The 24,518-nt window shown below is 35.0% G+C and overlaps 1 protein-coding gene across 2 annotated transcripts in view; it reads left to right on the top strand.

The window, feature by feature from the left end:
• The first annotated feature begins 722 nt into the window (after positions 1 to 722).
• Positions 723 to 24,518, top strand: part of TSGA10 (testis specific 10) — a 62,852-nt gene continuing 39,056 nt past the window's right edge. For both annotated transcript variants that reach the window (XM_060117573.1, XM_060117574.1), the window contains exons 1-5: positions 723 to 795; positions 1,374 to 1,529; positions 7,385 to 7,555; positions 7,645 to 7,722; positions 8,651 to 8,802. In XM_060117573.1, the coding sequence (XP_059973556.1) occupies positions 745 to 795; positions 1,374 to 1,529; positions 7,385 to 7,555; positions 7,645 to 7,722; positions 8,651 to 8,802 (608 nt within the window). In that variant the 5' untranslated portion in view covers positions 723 to 744. The remainder of the gene's footprint in view (positions 796 to 1,373; positions 1,530 to 7,384; positions 7,556 to 7,644; positions 7,723 to 8,650; positions 8,803 to 24,518) is intronic.

Below are 24,518 nucleotides of genomic sequence, written 5' to 3' on the forward strand. Positions count from 1 at the left end.
AATGAAAATTTCTCTGATTAGACATTTTAGTGTTATCATTTAAAATATTTGAAACATCCTCTCTAAAATATCTGTACTTTTTTCCCAATAAAGTATTGGTAAAATAAATGTTGTAAAACAAATGTTTCTAAATATATTAAAGTGAATGGAAATGCACTTGAAAGTATATACAAGTATAGAATATCCAGCATTCATTTAATTTATTCATTCATTGAACAATTATTGAACAGAGCTTGAATGCTACGAACAGATACTTTAATAGTAGCATACAAGTTTCTCTAAGCAAATTAATTCCATTTCTAGGATTTGTTACTAGATCTGATACAAGAAACAACTCTGGCCTCTCTGAAATTTCTTCACTATTTTTTCTTCAAAGTTACTGAGTAAATGTAGGGACATTTTCAGTGAAATAAAAATACACTACATTCAGAAATGCTGGAAAAGAAAGGTATCTAACTGCTTTTTAAAAAGTATTGATGAATTATTATTTTTTGAATTATTTTCAAAATACCAAATTTATTATTTTTAAGGATCCTTTTAAGGATCCTTTTGCTTTTAAATTTCATTTAGAAAATGATGCTATAGTTTAGCTTGAAATAATGGCCTAATTTTTTCCTCCTTGGCAAGATAATTTTAGAGACTGAAAAAGCACAAAATAAATCTCCTTCCAGACTTGATTCCTTTGTCAAAACTTTAGAAGCAAACGGAGAATACTACAAGAGAGAAGCTCAAAATTTGAGAAAGATGATCAGAAGTAGATCTGAAAGCCCAAGACGCCCATCTCCATCTTCTGGGGTAGGTTTTGGAAACTTGTAAATATTTTGGAGTTTGTTGCTCAGTGAGTTTTATTCTTTGATTTATCTAATCTGGAAATAATTCCTTTTAATTTGGCATGAATTGGTATACCAAGGAGGATGGGAGACAGAGCTCTCTTTGATAGCACAGTGGACCGTTGAAATTGCCCTTTATCCCCAGCATTAGTAGTGGTTGGGGGTAATCATACAAATGTGGAGCAATTTGGGATGAAGTTGTTTAAAAGAGAGGCGATTTTTAAACTTTTCTCATCATTTCATTATATCGTCATGTTTGCTTAACTAGAGATCGTGTGCTGCCATCAGTAGCACCTTTCTATCAGTAACACATGTCAAAGAATAATTTCAGATTTCTTTTTTTAAAAAATTTTATTGAAGTATAGTTGATTTACAATGTTCTGTTTAATTTCTGCTGTATAGCAAAGTGACTCAGTTATACATATGTATATTCTTTTTCATATTCTTTTCCATTTTGGTTTATCACAGGATACTGAATATAGTTCCCTGTGCTCTACAGAAGGACCTTGTTGTTTATTCAGATTTCTTATGTAATAATTGTAGGGTACAAACTGTGATGTAGAGCTTTTGAAGACAAGAAGAGACCGTGAAAAACTCAAATGCATGCTGGAAAAATATGAGCGTCATTTGGTAGAAATTCAGGGTAATGTCAAGGTTCTCACATCTGAGAGAGACAAGGCCTCTTTTCTGTATGAGCAGGTAAACTTATTTATAAGTAAACAAAATACGGAAATACTAATATTCAATTCTAGAGATAGGTAATTCTTTAAGTTCTATGAGAATGCTTAAATCTGTCAATCGAATTAATCTAACATTTGGGAATTGCCTTTGTTCTTATGATATTCTTAATGAAATGTAATGTATTTGTGTATGTGTGCGCGCGCACTCACACACACACACACACACACACACACACACACGTGTTATCCCCATATCTGAAAAAGCTCATATACATGCATAGAAATAGTCTGATTTTTGGAATAAGAAATGGGGAAAGTGTTATATGTTAGGGTGTGGTGAGTTCAAGGTAAAAAATTTGGACTTGGGGGTTAAAAAATACAAACACATCACTTTGATGTACTGTCAATCACTTTAGGAATTGCCATATAATTTAATTTAGAGAGTAAAATCAGTTTGTAGTTTATCTCTATTTTTAGCTTAAGATTATATAACCCTTATTAATCAGATGGCTTCTTGACTCAACAAATAAACCCCATATATCACCAATATAATTTATTTTTAAAATATCAAATTTTATTAAGAATTACAGCTACTAAGTGCAAGGTTCTGGGCTTGCTACTCTAAAAGATAGAAAAAATAAGCCAGACACTGTTTTCTATGTTTGCAATCTAGTTGGGGAGATAAAATATATTGTCTTGTATTTACTTTTTGTTACTTTAGTGTAAGTAGTCTAGAAGATATTGTAAGAAATAAAAGAGGTGAGTACTTTTAGTTATGGTTATCAAGATCTTTGCTAGACGATGTGGAGTTTGAGTCCTGAAGGATGAATGGGGTTTCTTTTATCTTGAAAGGGGTAAGAAAGAACATTCCAGACTAAAGGAATGGTATGAAGCAAAGGATAAAGGTGGGAAAGTCAGTACATAAATGGATCAGTTTATGACTAGAGTAAAAGTATATGTCAGTGGAGTAAGGGCTTGAGAGGTAGACTAGACTAGAGCAGGAGTCTGAAAACATTTTCTGTAAAGGCCCAGATAAGAAATAGCTTGGTCTTTGCAGGCCATGTGACTTCTGACACAGCTATTCAACTCTAGTGTTGTAGTGTGAAAGCACCTATAGATAATATATGAATGAGTTTGGCTGTGTTTCAGTATAATTTATTTATGAACACTGAAATTTGAGTTTCATATTCTTTTAACCTGTTGTGAAATATTCATCTTGTTTTGATTTTTTTAACCATTTAAAAATATAAAAAACATTTTCAGCTTACGGAGTTACAAAAATAGGAGGCAGGCTGGATTTGGCCTGTGAACTACATATAGTTTGCCAATTTCTAGACTACATGGTAGAAGCTGTTCAGTGGGCCCTATAGGAGGTTTATACTTTGCTTTCTTATAAGCAATGGACATTCTGGTTTTTTTTTAAGTGGAAGAAATATAATGAAAGCTACATTTTTACAATTTTAATCTGGTAACGATTCTTTATTATCTCTTACGTAATCTTTCTATGTTATCATCTTATATAACAATTTCTCCTTCAGGAGAATTGGAGGAGGGGGAAACCATGGACTCTTTTTTTTTTAAATTAATTATTTGTTTATATTTTTGGCTGCATCAGGTCTTTGTTGCTGAGCGCGGCTTTCTGTAGTTGCGGTGAGTGGGAACTACTCTTCATTGCAGTGTGCAGGCTTCTCATTGCTGTGGCTTTTCTTGTTGCTGAGCATGGGCTCTAGGCACATGGGCTTCAGTATTTGTGGCATGCAACCTCAGTAGTTGTGGTCCACGGGCTTAGTTGCTCTGCGGCATGTGGGATCTTCCTGGACCAGGGCTCAAACCTGTGTCGCCTGCATTGGCAGGCGGATTCTTAACCACTGCACCACCAGGAAAGTCCCCATGGACTCTTTAGAAGGCTGTTAACAGTAGTCCATGCATGAAGCATTAAGGGACTAATCTAGGATGCTATCAGTGGAAATAAAGAGAGGGACAGATGCAAAAGACACTGAAAAAGAAGACTTAACAAGATTTGATTTTAGCACAAAGGAGGGACAAATGGAGATCACTGAAGTTCTGTTTTGAATGACTGAAGAATTTTGGTAATAGAAAAAGAAACAGGAAAGTCATTGGTGATTTGAGGGAAAAGATGTGTTTGGTTTCAGAGAGATAGAGTAAGGTGATGGTGGTACATCAGGTAGTAACTGCCATCAGGCAGTAAGAAATGTGAGACTGGAGTGGGGAGAGAGGCAAGAGCTGAGTATGTAGATTGAGAAGTCGTCTGTTTTGAGCCTTCAGAATGGATGAAGTTTCTGAATGAGAAAGGTATAAATAGAGGAACAGAGAAGTCAAGATGGAATCTTGGGAAGTTTTATTCAATTGGTAGAGGAGCCTTTGAAAGAGATAAAGAAGACAGGAAACTAAGGCAGAACAGTGTTATACGCCCAAGGAAGGAAGGAATCTCAAGGAGAGTGTTGAAGGCAATGGCAAGTGTTGCCAAAATATCAAGAACAGGAACTGAGAAGAGGCCATTCGATTTGGTGAGGTCATTACCTGAAATTCTGCAGAGTGGTGGGTATGGGAGCCAGGTTAGACTGGGGAGAGAGAGTGGGAGGTAAGGAACAGGCAAGATGTACAATCCATGGCACTTAAAAAAAAAAAACAAAGCCTGTCAAAGGAAAAAGAGACATTTGATGGTAAATGGGGCAGCAGGATTTAGTGACAGTTTTTCAAGATATGGGAGTTGTGTGCATGGTTGAAGAAGTAGAGAAAGAGCCAGTGGAGAGGGTGGTATTCAAAAAAAAGTAAGATGTGAAACAAAAGTAGGATTCAAAAAGTAGGATATGAAATCATCTGTAGATATGGAATAGATTTGGAACCTGAGGATGGTTGTTGAACAAGTGTGTAAAGAGTTTGTTGTGTTGTCAGTAAGGATTGATGGGCCTTTCTGTCAGGGTAAAAGTAGCCAGGACATGGAAATGGCATATACATTTTGGAGAGAAAGACTGGAGCACTATGATATTTTTTAAACCAGTATTCTACCTGAATTGTGCTGAATTCAAATTTATCGCAAAATGGATGGAGTAAACCCACAGCCAACATCATTCTCAATGGTGAAAAACTGAAACCATTTCCTCTAAGATCAGTAATGAGACAAGGTTGCTCACCCTCACCACTATTTTTCAACATAGTTTTGGAAGTTTTAGCCACAGCAATCAGAGAAGAAAAAGAAATAAAAGGAATCCAAATCAGAAAAGAAGAGGTAAAACTGTCACTGTTGCAGATGACATGATACTATACATAGAGAATCCTAAAGATGCTACCAGAAAACTACTAGAGCTAATCAATGAATTTGGTAAAGTAGCAGGATACAAAATTAATGCACAGAAATCTCTTGCATTCCTATACACTAATGATGAAAAATCTGAAAGAGAAGTTAAGGAAACACTCCCATTTACCATTGCAACAAAAAGATAAAACACCTAGGAATAAACCTACCTATGCAGACAAAAGACCTGTATGCAGAAAACTGTAAGACACTAATGAAAGAAATTAAAGATGATACAGATAGATGGAGAGATATACCATGTTCTTGGATTGGAAGAATCAGCATTGTGAAAATGACTATACTACCCAAAGCAATCTACAGATTCAGTGCAATCCCTATTAAACTACCAATGGCATTTTTCACAGAACTAGAACAAAAAATTTCACAATTTATATGGAAACACAAAAGACAACAGCTAAAGCAATCTTGAGAAAGAAAAACGGAGCTGGAGGAATCAGGCTCTTGGACTTCAGATTATACTACAAAGCTACAGTAATCAAGACAGTATGGTACTGGCACAAAAACAGAAATATAGATTAATGGAACAGGATAGAAAGCCCAGAGATAAACCCACGCATATATGGTCACCTTATCTTTGATAAAGGAGACAAGACTATACAGTGGGCCTCCCTGGTGGCGCAGTGGTTGGGAGTCCGCCTGCCGATGCAGGGGATACGGGTTCGTGCCCCGGTCTGGGAGGATCCCATATGCCGCGGAGCGGCTGGGCCCGTGAGCCATGGCCGCTGGGCCTGCGCATCCGGAGCCTGTGCTCCACAACGGGAGAGGCCACAACAGTGAGAGGCCCGCATACCGCAAAAAGAAAAAAAAAAAAAAAAAAAAAAAGACTATACAGTGGAGAAAAGACAGCCTCTTCAATAAATGGTAAATGGTGCTGGGAAAACTGGACAGCTACATGTACAAGAATTAAATTAGAACAGTTCCTAAAACCATACACAAAAATAAACTCAAAATGGATTAAAGACCTAAATGTAAGCCCAGACATTATAAAACTCTTAGAGGAAAACATAAGCAGAACACTCTATGACATAAATCACAACAAGATCCTTTTTGACCCACATCCTAGAGAAATGGAAATAAAATAAAAGTAAACAAATGGCACCTAACGAAGGTTTTGCACAGCAAAGGAAACCATAAGCAAGATGAAAAGACAACTCTCAGAATGGGAGAGAATATTTGCCAACGAAGCAACTGACAGAGGATTAATCTCCAAAATATAAAAGCAGCTCATGCAGCTCAATATCAAAAAAAAAAAAAAACCAACCCAATCCAAAAATTGGCAGAAGACCTAAGTAGACATTTCTCCAAAGAAGATATACAGATTGCCAACAAACACATGAAAGGATGCTCAGCATCACTAATCATCAGAGAAATGCAAATCAAAACTACAATGAGGTATCACCTCACACCAGTTGGAATGGCCATCATCAAAAAATCTACAAACAATAAATGCTGGAGAGGGTGTGGAGAAAAGGTAACCCTCTTGCACTGTTGGTGGGAATGTAAATTGATACAGCCACTATGGAGAACAGTATGGAGGTTCCTTAAAAAACTAAAAGTAGAACTACCATATGACCCAGCAGTCCCACTACTGAGAAAACCATAATTGAAAAAGAGACATGGTTCATTGCAACACTATTTACAATAGCCAGGACATGGAAGCAACCTAAGTGTCCATTGACAGGTGAACGGATAAAGAAGATGTGGCACATATATACAATGGAATGTTACTCAGCCATAGAAAGAAATGAAATAGAGTTATTTGTAGTGAGGTGGATGGACCTAGAGTCTGTCATACAGAGTGAAGTAAGTCAGAAAGAGAAAAACAAATACCGTATGCTAACACATATATATGGAATCTAAAAGAAAAATGCTTCTGAAGAACCTCGGGGCAGGACAGGAATAAAGACGCAGATGTAGAGAATGGACTTGAGGACATAGGGAGGCAGAAGGGTAAGCTGGGACGAAGTGAGAGAGTGGCATGGACGTATATACACTAAAATGTAAAATAGATAGCTAGTGGGAAGCAGCCCATAGCACAGGGAGATCAGCTCGGTGCTTTGTGACCACCTAGAAGGGTGGGATAGGGAGGATGGGAGGGAGACGCAAGAGGGAGGGGATATGGGGATATATGTATACATATAGCTGTTTCACTTTGTTATACAGCAGAAACTGACACAGCATTGTAAAGCAATTATACTCCAATAAAGATGTTAAAAAAAAAGTCTAAAAAAAAATGGATGGAGTACCATATATATTTCTTCGTAAAACACTGTCTCTTTCATTGACTGCTTCCAAATTAATTTTTTTTTAATTTTTGGCAAAGCTTGTAAACCAAGCTTCTATTTGTAGACATTCATTTACATATGGGGGCATCATTTGCATTTATATGTGTAAACTCATTAAGGAATTATACCATTATCCTGCTGCATGCATATTAATATAGGTTTGCATTTTAACTGGCTGGTTATAAGATAGCTGTATTTATTTCTGTTCTAAAGCTTGTTAAATAAAAGTCTATCTGTGTATTTAAATAATAGGCACAGGAAGAAATTGCCCGACTTCGACGAGAAATGATGAAAAGCTGTAAGTCTCTTAAATCAACAACAGCACATGCCATCCTCCAGCGGGTGGAGACTGAGAGAGATGTGGCCTTCACTGATTTACAAAGAATGACCACAGAACGAGATCGTCTAAGGGAAAGGCTAAAGGTTTGAAAGAATTTTATCTATACAAGCATTTATGAGACACAATGCAGTGACATTGAAAGCGCTCTGTTTTGTTTTTGTTTTTTAAACAGATTGCCCAAGAGACAGCATTTAATGAGAAGGCTCACTTGGAACAAAGGATAGAGGAGCTGGAGTGTACAGTTCAAAATGTAAAGAAAAATCACTTTTGCACTTTTGGCTATAAACTCTCAGTGATTCCCCCCTTTCCCCCTTTTCTGTGTTCAGAGAAGTTGGTTTTTTATCCTAATATATTTATGGTAGTATGTATGGTGTAAATAGTCACTTTTTCATTATTTATTTCCTTCTAAAAAATGTGAGTGAAGTCTTTTTTTGTGTTAGGTTGCAAAGTGTGTTCTTTTAAAAAAACCATTAAGGATGCATTCTAAGGGATTTTAGCAACTTTTTCATCTCCCTGTTTCATTATCGATAACATTGCCAGAGATAGAAAAACTGGCTTATTCTACCTAAAGAGTAGCTAGGGTAGAGAAAATTATAATGAAATGGCAATTAATGAAATGTATTTAAACTGAATTTAATTGTGAAGCATCACCTTTTTACTAATCAAGCATTTGAGATGCTATGAATATATATTTGAAATGTTTTGACTATATAAGCAGAATTAAGGGAATTCAACTTTCTGTTAACCAAATTTAATTGATTATATTTCTGAATTCATCTGTTTTATGTTGTTATAATGAGTTTTTAAAAAAGCAGTAGACAGGAGAAAAACATTATTTTTCATAATCCCACTTTATATATGTAATTTGTTAATGCTGAGCAACAAATAAGAAATCCTTTTGCAAATAAACTGTGTGTGCTATAGTCCAGCTGAACCAGACTGAAAATATAGATGCGTATACTGTGATAGGCTTTATGGAAAAGCTGTGCAATGGCTTGTCTGAGTTCCTGCTCCATGGTCGCCTTGTCCATACAGTCTCCTGCAACGTTCAAGTCTAATCTGATCATCTCATTGTGTGAATCTTATATACCGGTTTGTACAAAGAGAGGATGTCTCTTTAGGAAGATTACTGAAACGTTTTTAGTGATGGCAGTAACTTTGTCATTCTGCTTATATAGCTTGATGATGAACGTATGGAACAAATGTCAAATATGACTTTGTTGAAGGAAACCATAACCACCATGGAAAAAGAAATGAAATCACTAGCAAGAAAGGCAGTGGATACTGCAAGTGAACTTGGCAGACAAAAAGCAGAGAATAATTCTTTGAGGTAAACTCAATTACCATTAAACAACTAATAGTTTATAAATAATAGCTCTGCTTTTTGTAGTGTATTTTATAGTGATAATTAAGTTATTTGTTGACTGTATTTTCTGAGAGGACTATTATGAAGCAGTCATAGACACCTTAGCAGACATTAAATGATTTCCTGAAGGTCAGTCACAGACTGGGAATGCCACACTTAACTAGTAATCTTAATCTTTTATTTGCAGAAAGCCTCAATGTTTAGCTGAAATAGCTTTTACAAAGCCCTTCTGTGTAAAGAGCATATTTGACTTTGGTATTTCACTGTATAATTTATTTTTGTTTTTTATTTTATTTATTTATTTTTGGCTGCATTGGGTCTTCGTTGCTGCATGCAGGCTTTCTCTAGTTGCGGCGAACGGGAGCTACTCTTCATTGCGGTGCATGGACTTCTCATTGCGGTGGCTTCTCTTGTTGTGGAGCATGGGCTCTAGGGCGTGCGGGCTTCAGTAGTTGTGGCGCGTGGGCTCAGTAGTTGTGGGGCACAGGCTTAGTTGCTCTGTGGCATGTGGGATCTTCCCAGACCAGGGCTCGAACCCATGTCCCCTGCATTGGCAGGTGGATTCCTAACCACTGCACCACCTGGGAAGCCCTCACCATTTAATTTACCTTATAACTTTAGTTATGTTCTGGGATCTGAATGATATAAGAAAGCACAAAGCACCGGTTTGATAGTAGCTTAGGAAAGGGGTAGTTTAGCATGTAATAAAAGCCATAGCAGAGAAATAGGAACATGTAATAGAACTTCTATTAATTGAATGCCACGTACTGTGCTTAGCACTTTCTACATATTGCAGAAAGGTAGCAGAAGATATTCCAATTGAAGCAACCTACAGGCAATGACGTAGGGGAATAAGTTTTTGAAGACCTCCATGTTAGTGTTTTACTTGTAGTATCTATTGATGTGAGAAATAGACATTCTACAGATTCAGTAAGATTGAATTTCAGTGCATTTATGAACATATGAAATATAATAGTTCATATGAGTATGAAGTATATTATTAAATCTACATATAATACTTGGTTCATATGTGAATTCCCAGAATCTCCTCTTTGGTCTTTCACGGGTCTGTGGTGCATATATTGGAATCACTTGTCAGGACAGAGAGTCACTTAAATTTTTTCCCTTCATTTATTTTTTACTTTCCTGCTTAAAAGGATATTGCAAGCTCAGGTAAAATAAAAATAGTAATAAAATAAGAAGGACAACAAAGAAAACTTTGGAAAATAGAGAAAAGCATACAGGAAATTTAAATCACCCATGATTCCATAACCCAGGGAAAACTATTATTAATATAGATCATTTTTCTAACCAGAAATAGATCTATCTGTGTGTATAAAAGCTTTCTGTGTAACTGATATCATCCTATATTAAGTTATATATTTGGCCAGTTTCACTTAATTGTATACCATAAACATTTACACATGTCATTAGAAATTCTTTGAAAGCACTATCATGGTTTATTAAAATATTCTAACAGATAAATGTACAATAAGTTAGAGGGTTTTTTTGTGTACAGTTGTTTTCTTTTAACAGTATTATTCAAGTTTAATTGATATATGTACAGTAAACTACACATATTTAAAGTATTCAGTGTGGTAAGTTTTGACATGTGTGTGTACCTGTAAAACCATCACCACCCTCAAGATAGTGACCCTATCCATCACTCCACAAAGTCTTCTCATACTCCTCTAACCTCTCCCCTACCCTTCCCTCCCCAGGCAACCACTGATTTGGCTTCTGTCACAGACATTTGTTTGGATTTTCTAAAATGTTATATAAGTGAAATCATACAGTATATATTCTTTTGTTGGGCTACTTTCACTCAGCATCATTATTCTGAGATTTATCCATGTTGTCACATATAATCAATAGTTTATTCCTTTTTATTGCTGAGTAGTATTCCATTGTATGAATATACCACATAAATATTTCAGTTGCTTCCAGTTTAGGGCTATAACAAATAAAACTGTTATGAGTATTCTTATATGAGTCTTTGTTTGGACATATGCTTTTATTTCTCTTGGGTAGATACCTAAGACTGAGTCATATCATGGATATATGTTTAACTTTTGAAGAAACCATTAAACTGTTTTCCAGAGTGGTTGTATTATTTTATTTTACATTTGCACCAGCAGTGTGTGAGTGCCAGTTGTTACATATCCTCACCAGCACTTGGTATGCAGTATCTTTATAGTTTTAGCCATCCTAATAGGTACGTATTTTGGTTTTGATTTGCCTTCTCTAATAACTAGTAATTTTGAGCATCCGTTCATGTCCTTATGTGCCATACATATATCTTCTTCAGTGTCTGTTCAGAACGTTTGCACACTTTTACTGAGTTTTTTATAGTATTAAGTCATAAAAATCCTCTCTATATTCTAGATAAAAGTCCTTTGTTAGGTACATATATGTTTGGCAAATATTTTTTTCCCAGTCTATGGCCTGCCTTTTTATTTTCTTAAATGTCTTTTAAAGAGGAAATGTTGGGCTTCCCTGGTGGCGCAGTGGTTGAGAGTCCGCCTGCCGATGCAGGGGACACGGGTTTGTGCCCCGGTCTGGGAAGATCCCACATGCCGCGGAGCGGCTGGGCCCGTGAGCCATGGCCGCTGAGCCTGCGCGTCCGGATTCTGTGCTCCGCAACGGGAGAGGCCACAACAGTGGGAGGCCCGCGTACCACAAAAAAAAAAAAAAAAAAAAGGAAGTAAAGAGGAAATGTTTTTGATTTTTGATTAAGTAAAACTTATTGATTTTTAAAAATTTATATCCAGCTTTTGTGTTCTTTTAAAGAAATTGTTATCAAGCCTAAGATGAGATTTTTCTCCTGTGTTTTCTTCTAGCAGTTTTATAGTTTCAGTTCTTAAATTTAAATCTATGCAAGTTAATTTTTGTATATAGTACAAGGTGTAGCTCAAAGTTCAGTTTTTTGCATATGGATATCCAATTGTTCCAGCACCATTTGTTGAAAAACTTTCCTTACTTGTCTACACTGAATTGTTTTGTACCTTTGTAGTAAGTCAGTTGTCCATATATATTTAGGTCTGTTTCTTGATTATCTATTTTGTTTGGTGGATCTATATATATCTTGATGCCAATACAACATTCCTGATTCCTTTTTTTTTTTAATCCTCAAATTAGGTAATGTTAGTCCTCCAACTTTGTTCTTTCTCAGAGTTGTTTTGGCTATTCTGGTTCCTTTGCATTTTATTTTAATTTTAGAATTAGCTTCATAGTGTAAACACAAAAGCCTGCTTGGGGATTTGACTGGAATTGGGGAAAAACTCCCACTCATGAACACTTTCCATTTCTTTATTTAGGTCTTTAATTTCCCTCCGCAATGTTTTATACATATAGATCTCGCATTTCTTTTGTAAGATTTATCCCTAAGTATTTTTCATTTTTTGATGCTGTTGTAAGTGGAATTTTAGAATTTCACTTTCTGATTGTTTATTGCTTATATACGAAAATATCAATACAATTGTTTTTAAAAACTAAACTTTGTATTATATAACAGTTTTAGATTTACAGAAAAATTGTGAAGATAGTGAGAAGTTCCTACATACCTCACACCCAATTTCCTCTGTTAATAACATCTTACATTAGTATCGTACATTTGTTAAAATTAGTGACTCAACATTGATACACTATAATTAAAGTCTGTAATTTATTCAGATTTCCTTAGTTTTTCCCTAATGTCCTTTTTCTGTTCCAGGATCCCATCCAGGATACCACATCACATTTAGTTGTCATGTCTCCTTAGGCTTCTCTTGGCAGTCTCAGACTTTCCTTGTTTTTGATGACCTTGACAGTTCTGAGGAGTACTGATCAGGTAGTTTGTAGAATATCTCTCAGTTGGGGTTTGTCTGATGGTTTTCTCATGATTAGGTTGGGTAATGTTTTTGAGAGAAAGATCACAGAATTAAAGTATACCATTTTAGTATACACAGATACCCAGGGTGTCATGAGTACATCTTATTGATATGATTCATTACTGTTGATTTTGACTTTGGTCACCTGGCTGAGGTAATGTTTGCCTTATCCAGAGTGTCATATAATTGAAATCATACAGCACATAGCCTTTTCAGACTGGCTTCTTTCACTTAGTAATGTGCATTTAAGGTTCATCCATGTCTTTTCATACCTTGATACCTCATTTCTTCCCATTGAATAATATTCTATCATATGTGTATGTACCACATTGTGTTTATCCATACACCTATTGAAGGTCATCTTGATTGCTTCCAGTTTTTGGCAGTTGTGAATAAAGCTGCTATAAACTTTCATGTGCAGGTTTTTGTGTGGACAGAAGTTTTCAGATCAATTCAGGAAATACCTAGGAGCACAATTGCTGAATCATATATAGAAAAACTTATTTAGCTTTGTAAGAAACTGCCAAATTCTCTTCCAAAGTGACTGTAAAATTTTGCATTCCCATCATCAGTGAAGGAGAGTTTCTGTTGCTCCACATCTTTATCGGCATTTGGTATTATCAGATTTTTGTATTTTAGCCATTATAAGTGTGTAGTGATATCTCATTGTTTTAATTTGCAATTCTCTATTGATAAGTAATGTGGAACATCTTTTCATATTGCTATTTGCCATCTGTATATCTTTGATGAGGTGTTTATTGTTTAAATGTTCTTAACCAATTATAATTCCAGTGACTTCTGCTTTAGATAAGCAGATCTCAGTTGTAAGTCTCCTAATTTGCCATACTTTTCAGTTTTTGGGGTGGTGATTTGTCTTGCAACTCACTACTTTGATATGTCCATGAAAAGTCTTTGATTCTCAGCTTATTCATCTTTCTTTTTATTTTCCCCACAACAGTGGGAATGATGGCTCCTAAGCTCTTTACATGTCAGGGCTAAAACCAAAAGTCCTACAATTTCTTTTTATTTATCCAGTATTCTACAACCGTGCTAAATATACCTTTTAGTTCTAGTAGCCTTTTTATAGATTCCGTTCAATTTTCTACATAGATAATTAGATCATCTGCAAATAAAGACCTTTTTACTTGTTCAATCTGCATGCTTTTTTTTCCCTTTATTTTTCTTGCCTTATTACACTGGCTAGAACATCCACTGATTTGTTGAATGGAATCGGTGAAGTGGACATCCTTGTCTTGTTCCACATCTTAGGGGAAGCATTCAGACTCTCAGTAGTTCGTATGATGTTAGCTGCATGTTTTTCCCAGATGTTTTCTATCAGAATGAAGAGGTTTCCTTCTATTTGTGGATTACTGAGAGTGTTTTTTCAGGAATGGATGTGCTTTGTCAAATTGGTCAGGATATATTATACTTTTTATAAATTTCTGGTCTCAGTTAACTAATGCTTTGTTTAAAATATTTTTTAACTGTATTTTTATAAATGAGATTGGCTAATAATTTGCCAATCTTGGTTTTTTGAATCAGATTTTGGTATCAAGGTAATATAAACTTTATAATAATCTTTCCAATTCATTTTGTCTTCTTTCATTATCTGGAATACTTTATTACTTCCCAGTGAAGCCAATTAGGTCTCAATTTTTCTTTGAGGGAAGCTTTTATTTTATTTGTTTAATGGAAAAAGGGACAATCAGAAATTTCTTCTTATGCCTTTCAATATATATTTTTTTGTGGCATTTGTCCATTTTCCCTAAATTTTAAAACATTTTTAGAATAATGTTGTATACAATATTCTGTCAACATTTTACCGTCCACAGAATCAGTAGTGATTTGCTCTTTTTCTAGTCTGTTATTAGTCTTTTCAAAGGACCAATTTCCCTATTGTTTGTCTTATTAGTTCATTGACTTCTGTTCTTTATTATTTCCTTTCTTCTATTTTCTTTAAATTTATTTTCTATTTTTTAATTTCTTAAGATGGATGCTTACATTTATTACTTTTAAGTCTTTTTTCTCATATAAACACTTAAGGCCATAAATTCTCAAAATACTTCTTTTAATGTAAGCTACAAGTTTTGTTATGTACTTCTTTCTTTATAAAATATTTTCTAATTTCCATTATGACTTTTTATTTGATCCATTGGTTATTTATATGCATGATTTTAAATATTCAAAAAACATAATGAATTTTCCCTTTGTGATTGATTTCTTGCTTAATTACATTGTTTTGTTAACATACTGTTAGATTTAAAATTTCTGAAATTTGTTGTTCTCTACTTTTATGGGCAGTTTTTGGTAATGATCTGTGTATACTTGAGAAATTATAAATTCTGTAATAGTTGGTGCATTGTTTTTGTATTTGTCCCTTTGTAATCAGATTTGTAATCATGTTATTCAGATGTCCTCTATTTGTACTAAATCTTGTGTTTCATTTACAGGAATTTCACTGAAAGAGTTGCCTGAACTTCTGGCTCCAATGTCTCACTTCTTGTTTTCTCTTGAACCTACTATAATCTGCCTTTCTCCCTCACCATCCTATCAAAACTTCTTTTCAAGGTAATATTTACTTTCATGTTGCTCAATCCAGTGGTCAGTTATCAGTCTTCATTTTATTTGACCTATCGGCAACATTTGACAAAGTTGATCAGTTACATTCTCTTTCTCTGCTCCTTTAAACACTTTGTTCATTTGGCTTCTGAGATACCATGCTCATTTGATTTTCTTTTTATCTCTTGGGCTGTCCTATTCAGTCTTTTCTGATAGTTCTTCCTCATCTCCTTACCTCCAAATGTTGGAAGTGTCCCTGAGTTCAGTCCTTAGACTGCTTCTTTTTTATATCTATACTCATGCCTAGGTGATCTCGTTCACTATCATGTATTTAGTCTTGACTCTCAAATGTATATCTGTAGCCTAGACTTCTCTCTTGAACTGTAAACTTGAATGTCCAACCACCTTCTTGTCATCTTCACTAGGATGTCTAATAGGCCTCTCAAAATTAACATTTCCAAACCTGAGTTTCTCCACCCTTCCCCCTCTGACACACACAAACCCAAACCCACTCTTTCAGTCTTCTCATCTCAGTCAGTGGAAACTCCATTCATACTGAAACCTTGAAGTGATCCATGATTTCTCTTTCATATACCCATATCCAATCCAGTTGATTTTGTCTTCAAAATGTATCCAAAAGCTGAGTGTTTCTCACTACCTCTTTTGCAACCTTACTGTACTGAAGGATATTTTTGCTAGGTAGAGAATTCTACAGTTTGGGAATTATTTTTATTTTAACACTTTGATGATATCCTACTGTTTTCTGACTTAAATTATTTCTGCTGAGAAGTCAGCTGTCTGTTTAGTTTAATAGGTCAATGTCTTTATAACGCACTCACATTTATCATAGATTTCATATATACATGTATAAAAGGCAAAGAATTATAATGAACCTATGCATAGTTAAAATACCATTGTCTCTGTTTTCCATTTTGTCAGTTCATGAGAAAAATTTTAAGTTTATCCCACATGTGAACTCCACTCGTTAGAAGTTAAGTCCTGAGCACAGTTCAGCACATGCTTAGGTTTCTGTAACTCTAAACTGAGGTTCCATAGTGTTCAGGCTGAACCAGCCAGAAAGAAATGTATCTATTGCTGTTTATGTTTCATTGCTAGTGGAAAAAAAAAATCCCCAGGTTTCAAAACCAATACTCATTTTCTGTGTTTCTATACTGCTTACATGAACTTTTCTTGCTAAACAGGTATATTTTAGTAGTAGAAGTTCTTCTGTTTGGATTTCTATGTCAGATAATTCAACACTTCTAAAAAGCTGGAGTGTTTTCAGAATATTTCCTAGAAGCATATCATTAAAAAAAAAAAAAGGTCTCTACGTCTGCATTTGTGCATCAAACATCTCTAGGCCCAAGAAGTTAGAATATCCCATGGAGTTGAATGATCAATAGAGGTAACTGTTACTAAAAAGTTAGTTTGGGTCTCCATGTCCAGTGATTCCAAAACTGGTTTGGTTTGAATTCGGATATTTGAAGCTAAAAAGATTTCAATATTAAAATCTAATCTAGATGACATGATGTCCTAGAAAATCCAAAAGAATCAACAAAAAAGTCTGGAACTAATAAACATTTATAACAAGGTTGCAGGATACAAGGTTAATATACAAAGTCAGTTGCTTCCCTATTTACTAGCAATGAAGAAATGGAATTTGAAATTAAAAGCACATTTATATGAGCACCCCCTCCAAAAGAAATACTTAAGTTAAATCTAATAAACTTTGTGTAAAATTTATATGAGGAAAACTACAAAACTGGTGAATGAAATCAAAGAAAAACTAAATAAATGAAGAGATATTCCATGTTCAGTGCAATTCTGATCAAAATTGCAGCAAATTATTTTGTGTATATTAACAAATGGATTCTACAGTTTATATGGAGAGGTAAAGAATTAAAAGACACTGAAGAAACACAATTGGAGTACTGACACTACCTGACTTAAAACTTACTATAAGGCTACAGTAATCAAGACAGTGTGATATTGGCAAAAGAATAGACAGACCAATGGAACAGAATAGAGAGCCCAGAAATAGATCCAGATAAATATAGTCAAGTGAGCTTTGATAAAGGCAAAGGCAATACAATAGAGCAAAGACAGTCTTTTCAACAAATGGTACTGGAAAAACTGGACATCCACGTGCAAAAAAAAAACCAAAAAACCAACCCCCCCCCAAAAAAACCCTGAAACAAACAAAACCCCGCCCACACACAAAAAAACAAAGAATCTAGACAGAGACATTACACCTTTCGTATTAACGCAAAATGAATCATAGGCCTAAATGTAAAATTCAAAACTATGAAACCTCTATAAGATAACATAGAAAACATAGATGACCTTGGGTATGGTGATTACTTTTTAGATACAACCCTTAAGCACAATCCATGAAATAAATAATTGATAAACTGTACTTCATTAAAATTAAAGACTTCTACTCCACACAACACAATGTCAAGTAGATGAGAAGACAAGCCAGAGACTGGAAGAAAGTATTTGCAAAAAGACACCTCTGATAAAGAACTGCTATCCACAACTCAGTTTTAAAAAGACAACTCAATTTAAAAATGGTCAGAAGAACTGAATAGACATTTTTCCAAAGAAGACATACAGATGGCTAACAGGCACATGAAAAGATGCTCAGCATCACTAATCATCAGAGGAATACAAATTAAAACCACAGTGAGATATCAGCTCATACCTGTCAGAATGGTCATCATCCAAAAGACCACAAATAACAAATGTTGGGGAGGATGTGGAGAAAAGGGAACCCTCGTGCACTGGAAATGGAAATTGATGCAGCCACTATGGAAAACAGTGTAGAGGTTTCTCAAAAAACTATTGATAAAAATAGAACTACCATATGACCCAGCAATTCCACTCCTGGGTATTTATCTGAAGAAAATGAAAATAACTAATTTGAAAAGATACATGCAGGGGCTTCCCTGGTTGCGCAGTGGTTAAGAATCCACCTGCCAATGCAGGGCACACGGGTTCGAGCCCTGGTCTGGGAAGATCCCACATGCTGCGGAGCAGCTGGGCCCATGAACCATGGCCGCTGAGCCTGCGCGTCTGGAGCCTGTGCTCCACAACGGGAGAGGCCACAACAGTGAGAGGCCCGCATACTGCAAAAAAAAAAAAAAGTGTTTTGCAAGAAGAAAGCTAAGAAAATAATCCGTCAGGACATTTGAAGGGATTCTTCTTGGACTACAGTAGAATTTAACTATATTTTAAAATAGTTTATTACTGTTGATTTACTATGCCATTCTGCAGGCATTGGTGCTTTTTATTCCCAGATGCATACTGAATGAGGGTTATCAGGCAGGATCTTGTAACAGTCAGGTATGGTGCACAGAATGTTGGTCTCCATTGTCAAGGGCAGCTCTCCACCGAAAGCCGGATAAGTACAACTGTAAATCCTTGCTGCCCTGATCCTATTACCTAAGGACACAGTGGTGGTTCCCCTGATAGCTTCCAGGGCAGCCAAACTGTTTTCCAAAATTGTTTTACCATTTTATATTCCCACCAGCCGTGCATGAGAGTGCCAGTTGCTTTATATCCTGATCAACACTTGATATCATCTGTCTTTTTACTTTAGTTATACTAGTAGGTGTGTAGTATCTTAGTGTAGTTTTAATTTGCTTTTCCCTAATGATCAGTGATATTATCTGTTCATTTACTTATTTGCCATTCATATATCTTCTTTAGTGAAATATCTGTTCAAGTATTTGCCCATTTTTTATTGGTTTATCTCTTTATCATTAACTTATAAAAGTCCTTCATAAGGTCTAGATACAAATTTTTGTCAGATACATATTTTGCAAATATCTTGCCCCAGTATAGAGCTTGCCTTTTTATTTTGTTATCAGTGTCTTTTGATGAGCAAAGACTTTAAATTTTGATGAAGCATAATTGAAATTATTTTTCATTTATATCATGCTTTTTGCATTCTACTTAAGAAATCTTTGCTAAACCTAAGGTCACTAAAAATTTTTGCTCTGTTTGCTTCTAGCAGTTTTATAGTTCTAGCTCTTACATAAATGTAAGGTCTGTAATCCTTTTTGAATTAATTTTTGTGTAAAGTATGAGATAAAAGTAGAGGTAGTTTTTTTGTTTGTTTTTTGTATATGGGTATCCATTGGTTATTTGTTAAGATTATCCATTCACCCACTGAATTGCCTTGGCATCTTTGTGAAAAAGTTGGTTGACCATATATGTGAGTCTGTTTCTGGACTCTATTCCATTGATCTATTTTTCCATCTTTATGCTAGTATCACTCTGTCTTGATAATTGAAGCTGCATAATTAGTCTTGAAATCAAACTGTTAAGTCCTCCAACTTAGTTCATTTTCAAAGTTGTTTTGGCTGTCCTAGGTCCTTCACATTTTCATATAAATTTTAGGATCATCTTGTCAACGTAAACAAATTATTATTGGGATTTTGCTTAGAATTATGTGGAAGCTACAGATCAGTTTTGGAAAATTAACTGTGAACAATATTGAGCCTTTTGATCCCTAAACAGAAAATCTCTCTCCATTTATTTAGATCTTTTAAAATTTCTCTCAACAGTGTTTTATATTTTTTCAGTGTACAAGTCTTGTACACCCTTTGTCATATTTATACCTAAGTATTCCACATTCTTTATGCTATTATAAATGCTTTTTAAATTTCAGTTTCTTATTGTTGTTTTGATAGTACAAGCAGACCTTGGAAATATTGCATGTTCTGTTCCAGACCACTGCAATAAAGCAAATATCACAATAAAGCAAGTCACACAAATTGTTTGGCTTCTTAATACATATAAAAATTATGTTTACACTATACTGTAGTTTCTTAAGTGTGCAATAGCATTATGTCTAAAAAACAACGTACACACCTCGATTTAAAAAGACTTTACTGGACTTCCCTGGTGGCACAGTGGTTAAGAATCCGCCTGCCAATGCAGGGGACATGGGTTCAAGCCCTGGTCCTGGAAGATCCCACATGCCGTGGAGCACCTAAGCCCATGCACCACAACTACTGAGCCTGCGTTCTAGAGCCCATGAGCCACAACTACTGAGCCCACGTGCTGCAACTACTGAAGCCCGTGTGCCTAGAGCCCATGCTCTGCAACAAGAGAAGCCACTGCAATGAGAAGCCCATGCATTGCAACAAAGAGTAGCCCCCACTCGCCGCAAGTAGAGAAAGCCTGCGCACAGCAACGAAGACCCAACGCAGCCAAAAATAAATAAAATAAAAAGACTTTATTGCTAAAAAATGCTAACTATCACTTGAGCCTTTAGCAAGTCAATCTTTTTGCTGGTGGAGGGTTTGAAATATTTTGAAAATTACCAAGATGTGACACAGAGACATGAAGTGAGCAAACGCTGTTAGAAAAATGGTGTTAATAGATTTGTATGATGCAGGGTTGCCACAAACCTTCAATTAGTAAAAAAAAAAAAAAGCAATATCTGCAAAGTGCAGTAAAGCAAAATGCAATAAAATGAGTATACCTGTGTAAGAAACAAAATTGATTTTTGTGTACTGCTTTTGTATTTTGCAATCTTGCTAAAACTCACTTGTTAAGATAGTTTTTTTTGGTAGATTCAGTAGGATTTTCTACATAGATTATCATGTTTTCTGTGAATAGAGGGTTTTTCTTCTTTTCCAATCTGAATGCCTGTTTCTTTTTCTTGCCTTATTTCTCTGGCTAGAACGTCTAGTATAATGTTGAATAGAAGGATGAGAGCAGTCATCCTTGTTTTATTCTTAATCTTAGTAGGAAAGCATTCAACCATTCACCATTGTGATGTTTGCTGTAGGCTCTTTGTAGGTGCCTATTATCAGATTGAAAAAGTTCTATTCCTAATTTGCTCAGTGTTCATATGAAGAGTGGATATTGAATTTTGTCAAATGTCTATTTTGCATCTATTAATCTGGTCATATGGCTTTTTTCTCTTTTTTTTAGGGTGTTAATATGGTGAATAACATTAAATAATTTTAGATTGTAAACCAACCTTGCATTCCTGAGTTAACTCCACTTGGACATGATGTATTATAGTTTTTCTATATTCTTGGATTTGATTTACTAAAATTGGTTAAAACTTTTTATGTATATGTTTGTGATTTCTCTCAAAAGCATTATATTGATAGTTTTAGCTTTTATATTATGTCTTTTGTATGTGGTGTGATGTAGGGGTCAAGATTCATTTTTTTCCCCACATGGCTATTCAGTTGTTCCAATACCAATTGTTTCTTTTCCCCATTGTATTGCTTTTCGTTGAAAATTAATTGACTGAATAAATGTGAGCCTATTTCTGGGCTCTCTATTATGGTTACTATAGTAAGTCTTAAAGTCAGGTTTGGTAAGTCTTCTAACTTTTCACCTCATGTTTTCAATTTATTTGTCCTTTTATACTTCATTCTGAGAAATATCCTCAATTTGATCTTTCAGTTTGCTAACTCATTGATCAACTATATTCATTCTGCTATTTATACCATCTGTTTTATTTTCTTTCTTTTAATTTCATCTACTACATTTCTCATACTTGTCACATCTGTTTTTCCCCTTGGTTCTTTTTTCATATTGCTGATATCTTTCTCTTTCTTTTAATATGTTTATTAGTCTAATTTAAATTTTTTGATCTATTTCTTGTAATATATCTGGTATTGCTGGATTCTGTAATCAGTATATTTTGTTTCTTTTGAAATGACTTGTCTTTTCAAATGTCTTGTCATTTTGGTCTGTGAGCACATTTTTCCATCGAGATGTAAGTTATTATGTCATACAGTGCTTTGGGGGGAACAGCCTCATTGAGTTCACACTATGGGGGATGGAAGAGTCCTAAGATGGGAGAGACACCATAAAATTGCAATAACATTTTGTCTTACATAACATCTGCTTTGTCAGTTTTTCACCTTTTGCTCCCCTGGGTGAAGCAGCAGTAGGAGGCACTCCTTAACAACCTTGGCTGCATATTGGAATCAAATAAGGAACTTTAAAAAAAATAGTGATTCCTAATTCCCACCCTGAGATTTTTATTTATTTAGTTTAGTTGTGCAGCTTGGATTTGAGAATTTGTTTTACTTCTTAAATTTTAAATAATTTAGGGTGAAAGGAAGTTGCAAAAATACAGAGAGATTCCTTCACCCAGTTTCTCCCAGCTATTACATTTTATATAACTATGGTACAATATCAGAAGCAGAAATTGTCACTAGTTCAATGTGTATGTATAGTTTTATGTACTTTTATCATTGTATTCCATGGTATGGATGTACCACAGCTTAACCATTCATCTATTGAGGGGCATTTTGATTGTTTCTAATGTTTAGCTAACACAAATAAGGTAGACCTTATGTATTTAATGTAATTATTACATGTTAGGGCTCAAGTCTCCTGTTTTATTTTTTGTTTGTTTGTTTCTTCCCTTTGTTTTTCTTATCTCTGTGGGTTACTTGAACATTTTTAAGAATTCCATTTGGATCTATCTTTAATACTTTTGAGTATCTCTATGTAGATGTTTTCATTGGTTGCTCTAGGTATTACATTATACACACATAACACAGCCTACTGGTGTCATATTTTATCAGTTTAAATGTAGAAATCTTGTGTCCCTTTAAATACTTTTACCCTCCTCCATTTATAATTGTCTTAATAGATACAGATTTTTTTTGTGCTCTACCCATGAGTTACATTCCCTCAAAGTTGCTGTTTATGTTTTTCACTGATGTTTCTTTAGTTTAAGATTTCATGTATTATATGAGCCATTGTTTCTTTGAATATTATGTTTATTCTCTTGTGGAATTTTTATTAAGTGAATATTGGACCTTCTCATTCTATTCTTTATGTCTCTTAAACTTTCTTTTGTATTTTTTCTATCTTTTTTTCTGTGCTCTATTATAGGTAATTTCCTCTGATCTGGCTTTTTTTTTTTTCTTTCTGTCTTACTAATTGTCTCTTTAGCTGTGTCTATTTTGTTCTTAAACTTGTCATTTGATATTGTCCTTTTAAAAGTTTTCTTTCAGTGACTTTAGTTTAATTTTCTGAAGTTCCCTTTGGTTCTTTTAAAAATCTGCTGGTTCTTTTTTCTTTTCATTGTGTATTCTATTACTTATGTTATGTCTTAGTATTTAAAACTATTTTTAAATTGCTATTTAGTAATGCTATAATCTGAAGTTCTTTGGGATTTAATTTAGTTTGTGTGTCTTTTGACTCCCACTAAGTTTGGGTTGTTTCTTAATGTGTTTTTAAGATTGAATTGTGAGCTCATTTTCAACAGACCTTTGTCTGAGGTTTAGTTTGTGCCTGCCTGAGTTGAGGGCATGTCCCTCCAGAGAACCTTTATTTCCACTGAGTGTTCTAGATTATATGACCATCCTGGAACCAGATTTTATTTTGATTTCTTATCTTGAGATTGAGAATTCCCAATGAAGACTTTAGTTATTTTTATTACCCTGGCCCTAGCAATGTTTGGCAAGCTGATTTCTTCTAGTCTGTCCTCTCCAGTAACAGTGTAGCCCTTAGTGGCCTTATGGTAGAGGATCTTAATTCTTTTTTTTTTTTTTCTTCTTTGGCCATGCCACATGGCTTGTGGGATCTTAATTCCCCAACCAGGGATCAAACCTGGGCCCTCAGCAGTGAGAACACAGAGTCCTAACCACTGGGCCACCAGGGAATTCCCAGCCCTTAGTTCTAATACTTGTGTTGCAGCCATCTCTGTGGCCTCATCTTCTGTTTCTGTGTTAAAAGGCAAGACTCTAGGCCACAGAGACAGGCAAACCCCAACTGTATCTAACATAACATCAGTTCATTGTCTTATTGCTCTGATTTGGCTCCAGGGGACTTCCCTTACAAATCCTTCTAAGTTTTGCTATACATTTAAAAGGATGCTTTTTACATCATGTTTAGTATGTGTAAGTGTTTTGTGGTGAGAGGACTCTCAGATTATCTAGCTTCCGTATTTCCAGAAATTGTAGTCTGTTTACTTATTATTATTTGTTTACTGACTGTGAACTCCATGAGACCAGGGCCACTGCCCATCATCTAGTTCACCATAGCTTCCTCAACACCTAGAGCCTGGTACATACTAGACACTTAATAAATGTTTGTGGACTCAATGAAATGCTATTCATTACAGATTTATTTATAATAGTGAAAACCTGAAATGAACCTAAATATCTAATATTAGGGGAGTACTTAAGTAAATGGTTACTGCTCATAATGTTTTTCAGCCAGAAAGTGATAATTTGGAGGGCTGAATAATAAGATTAA

This window comes from Mesoplodon densirostris, chromosome 14 (genome assembly GCF_025265405.1).
Source record: "Mesoplodon densirostris isolate mMesDen1 chromosome 14, mMesDen1 primary haplotype, whole genome shotgun sequence".
Taxonomy (NCBI): Eukaryota; Metazoa; Chordata; class Mammalia; order Artiodactyla; family Ziphiidae; genus Mesoplodon; species Mesoplodon densirostris.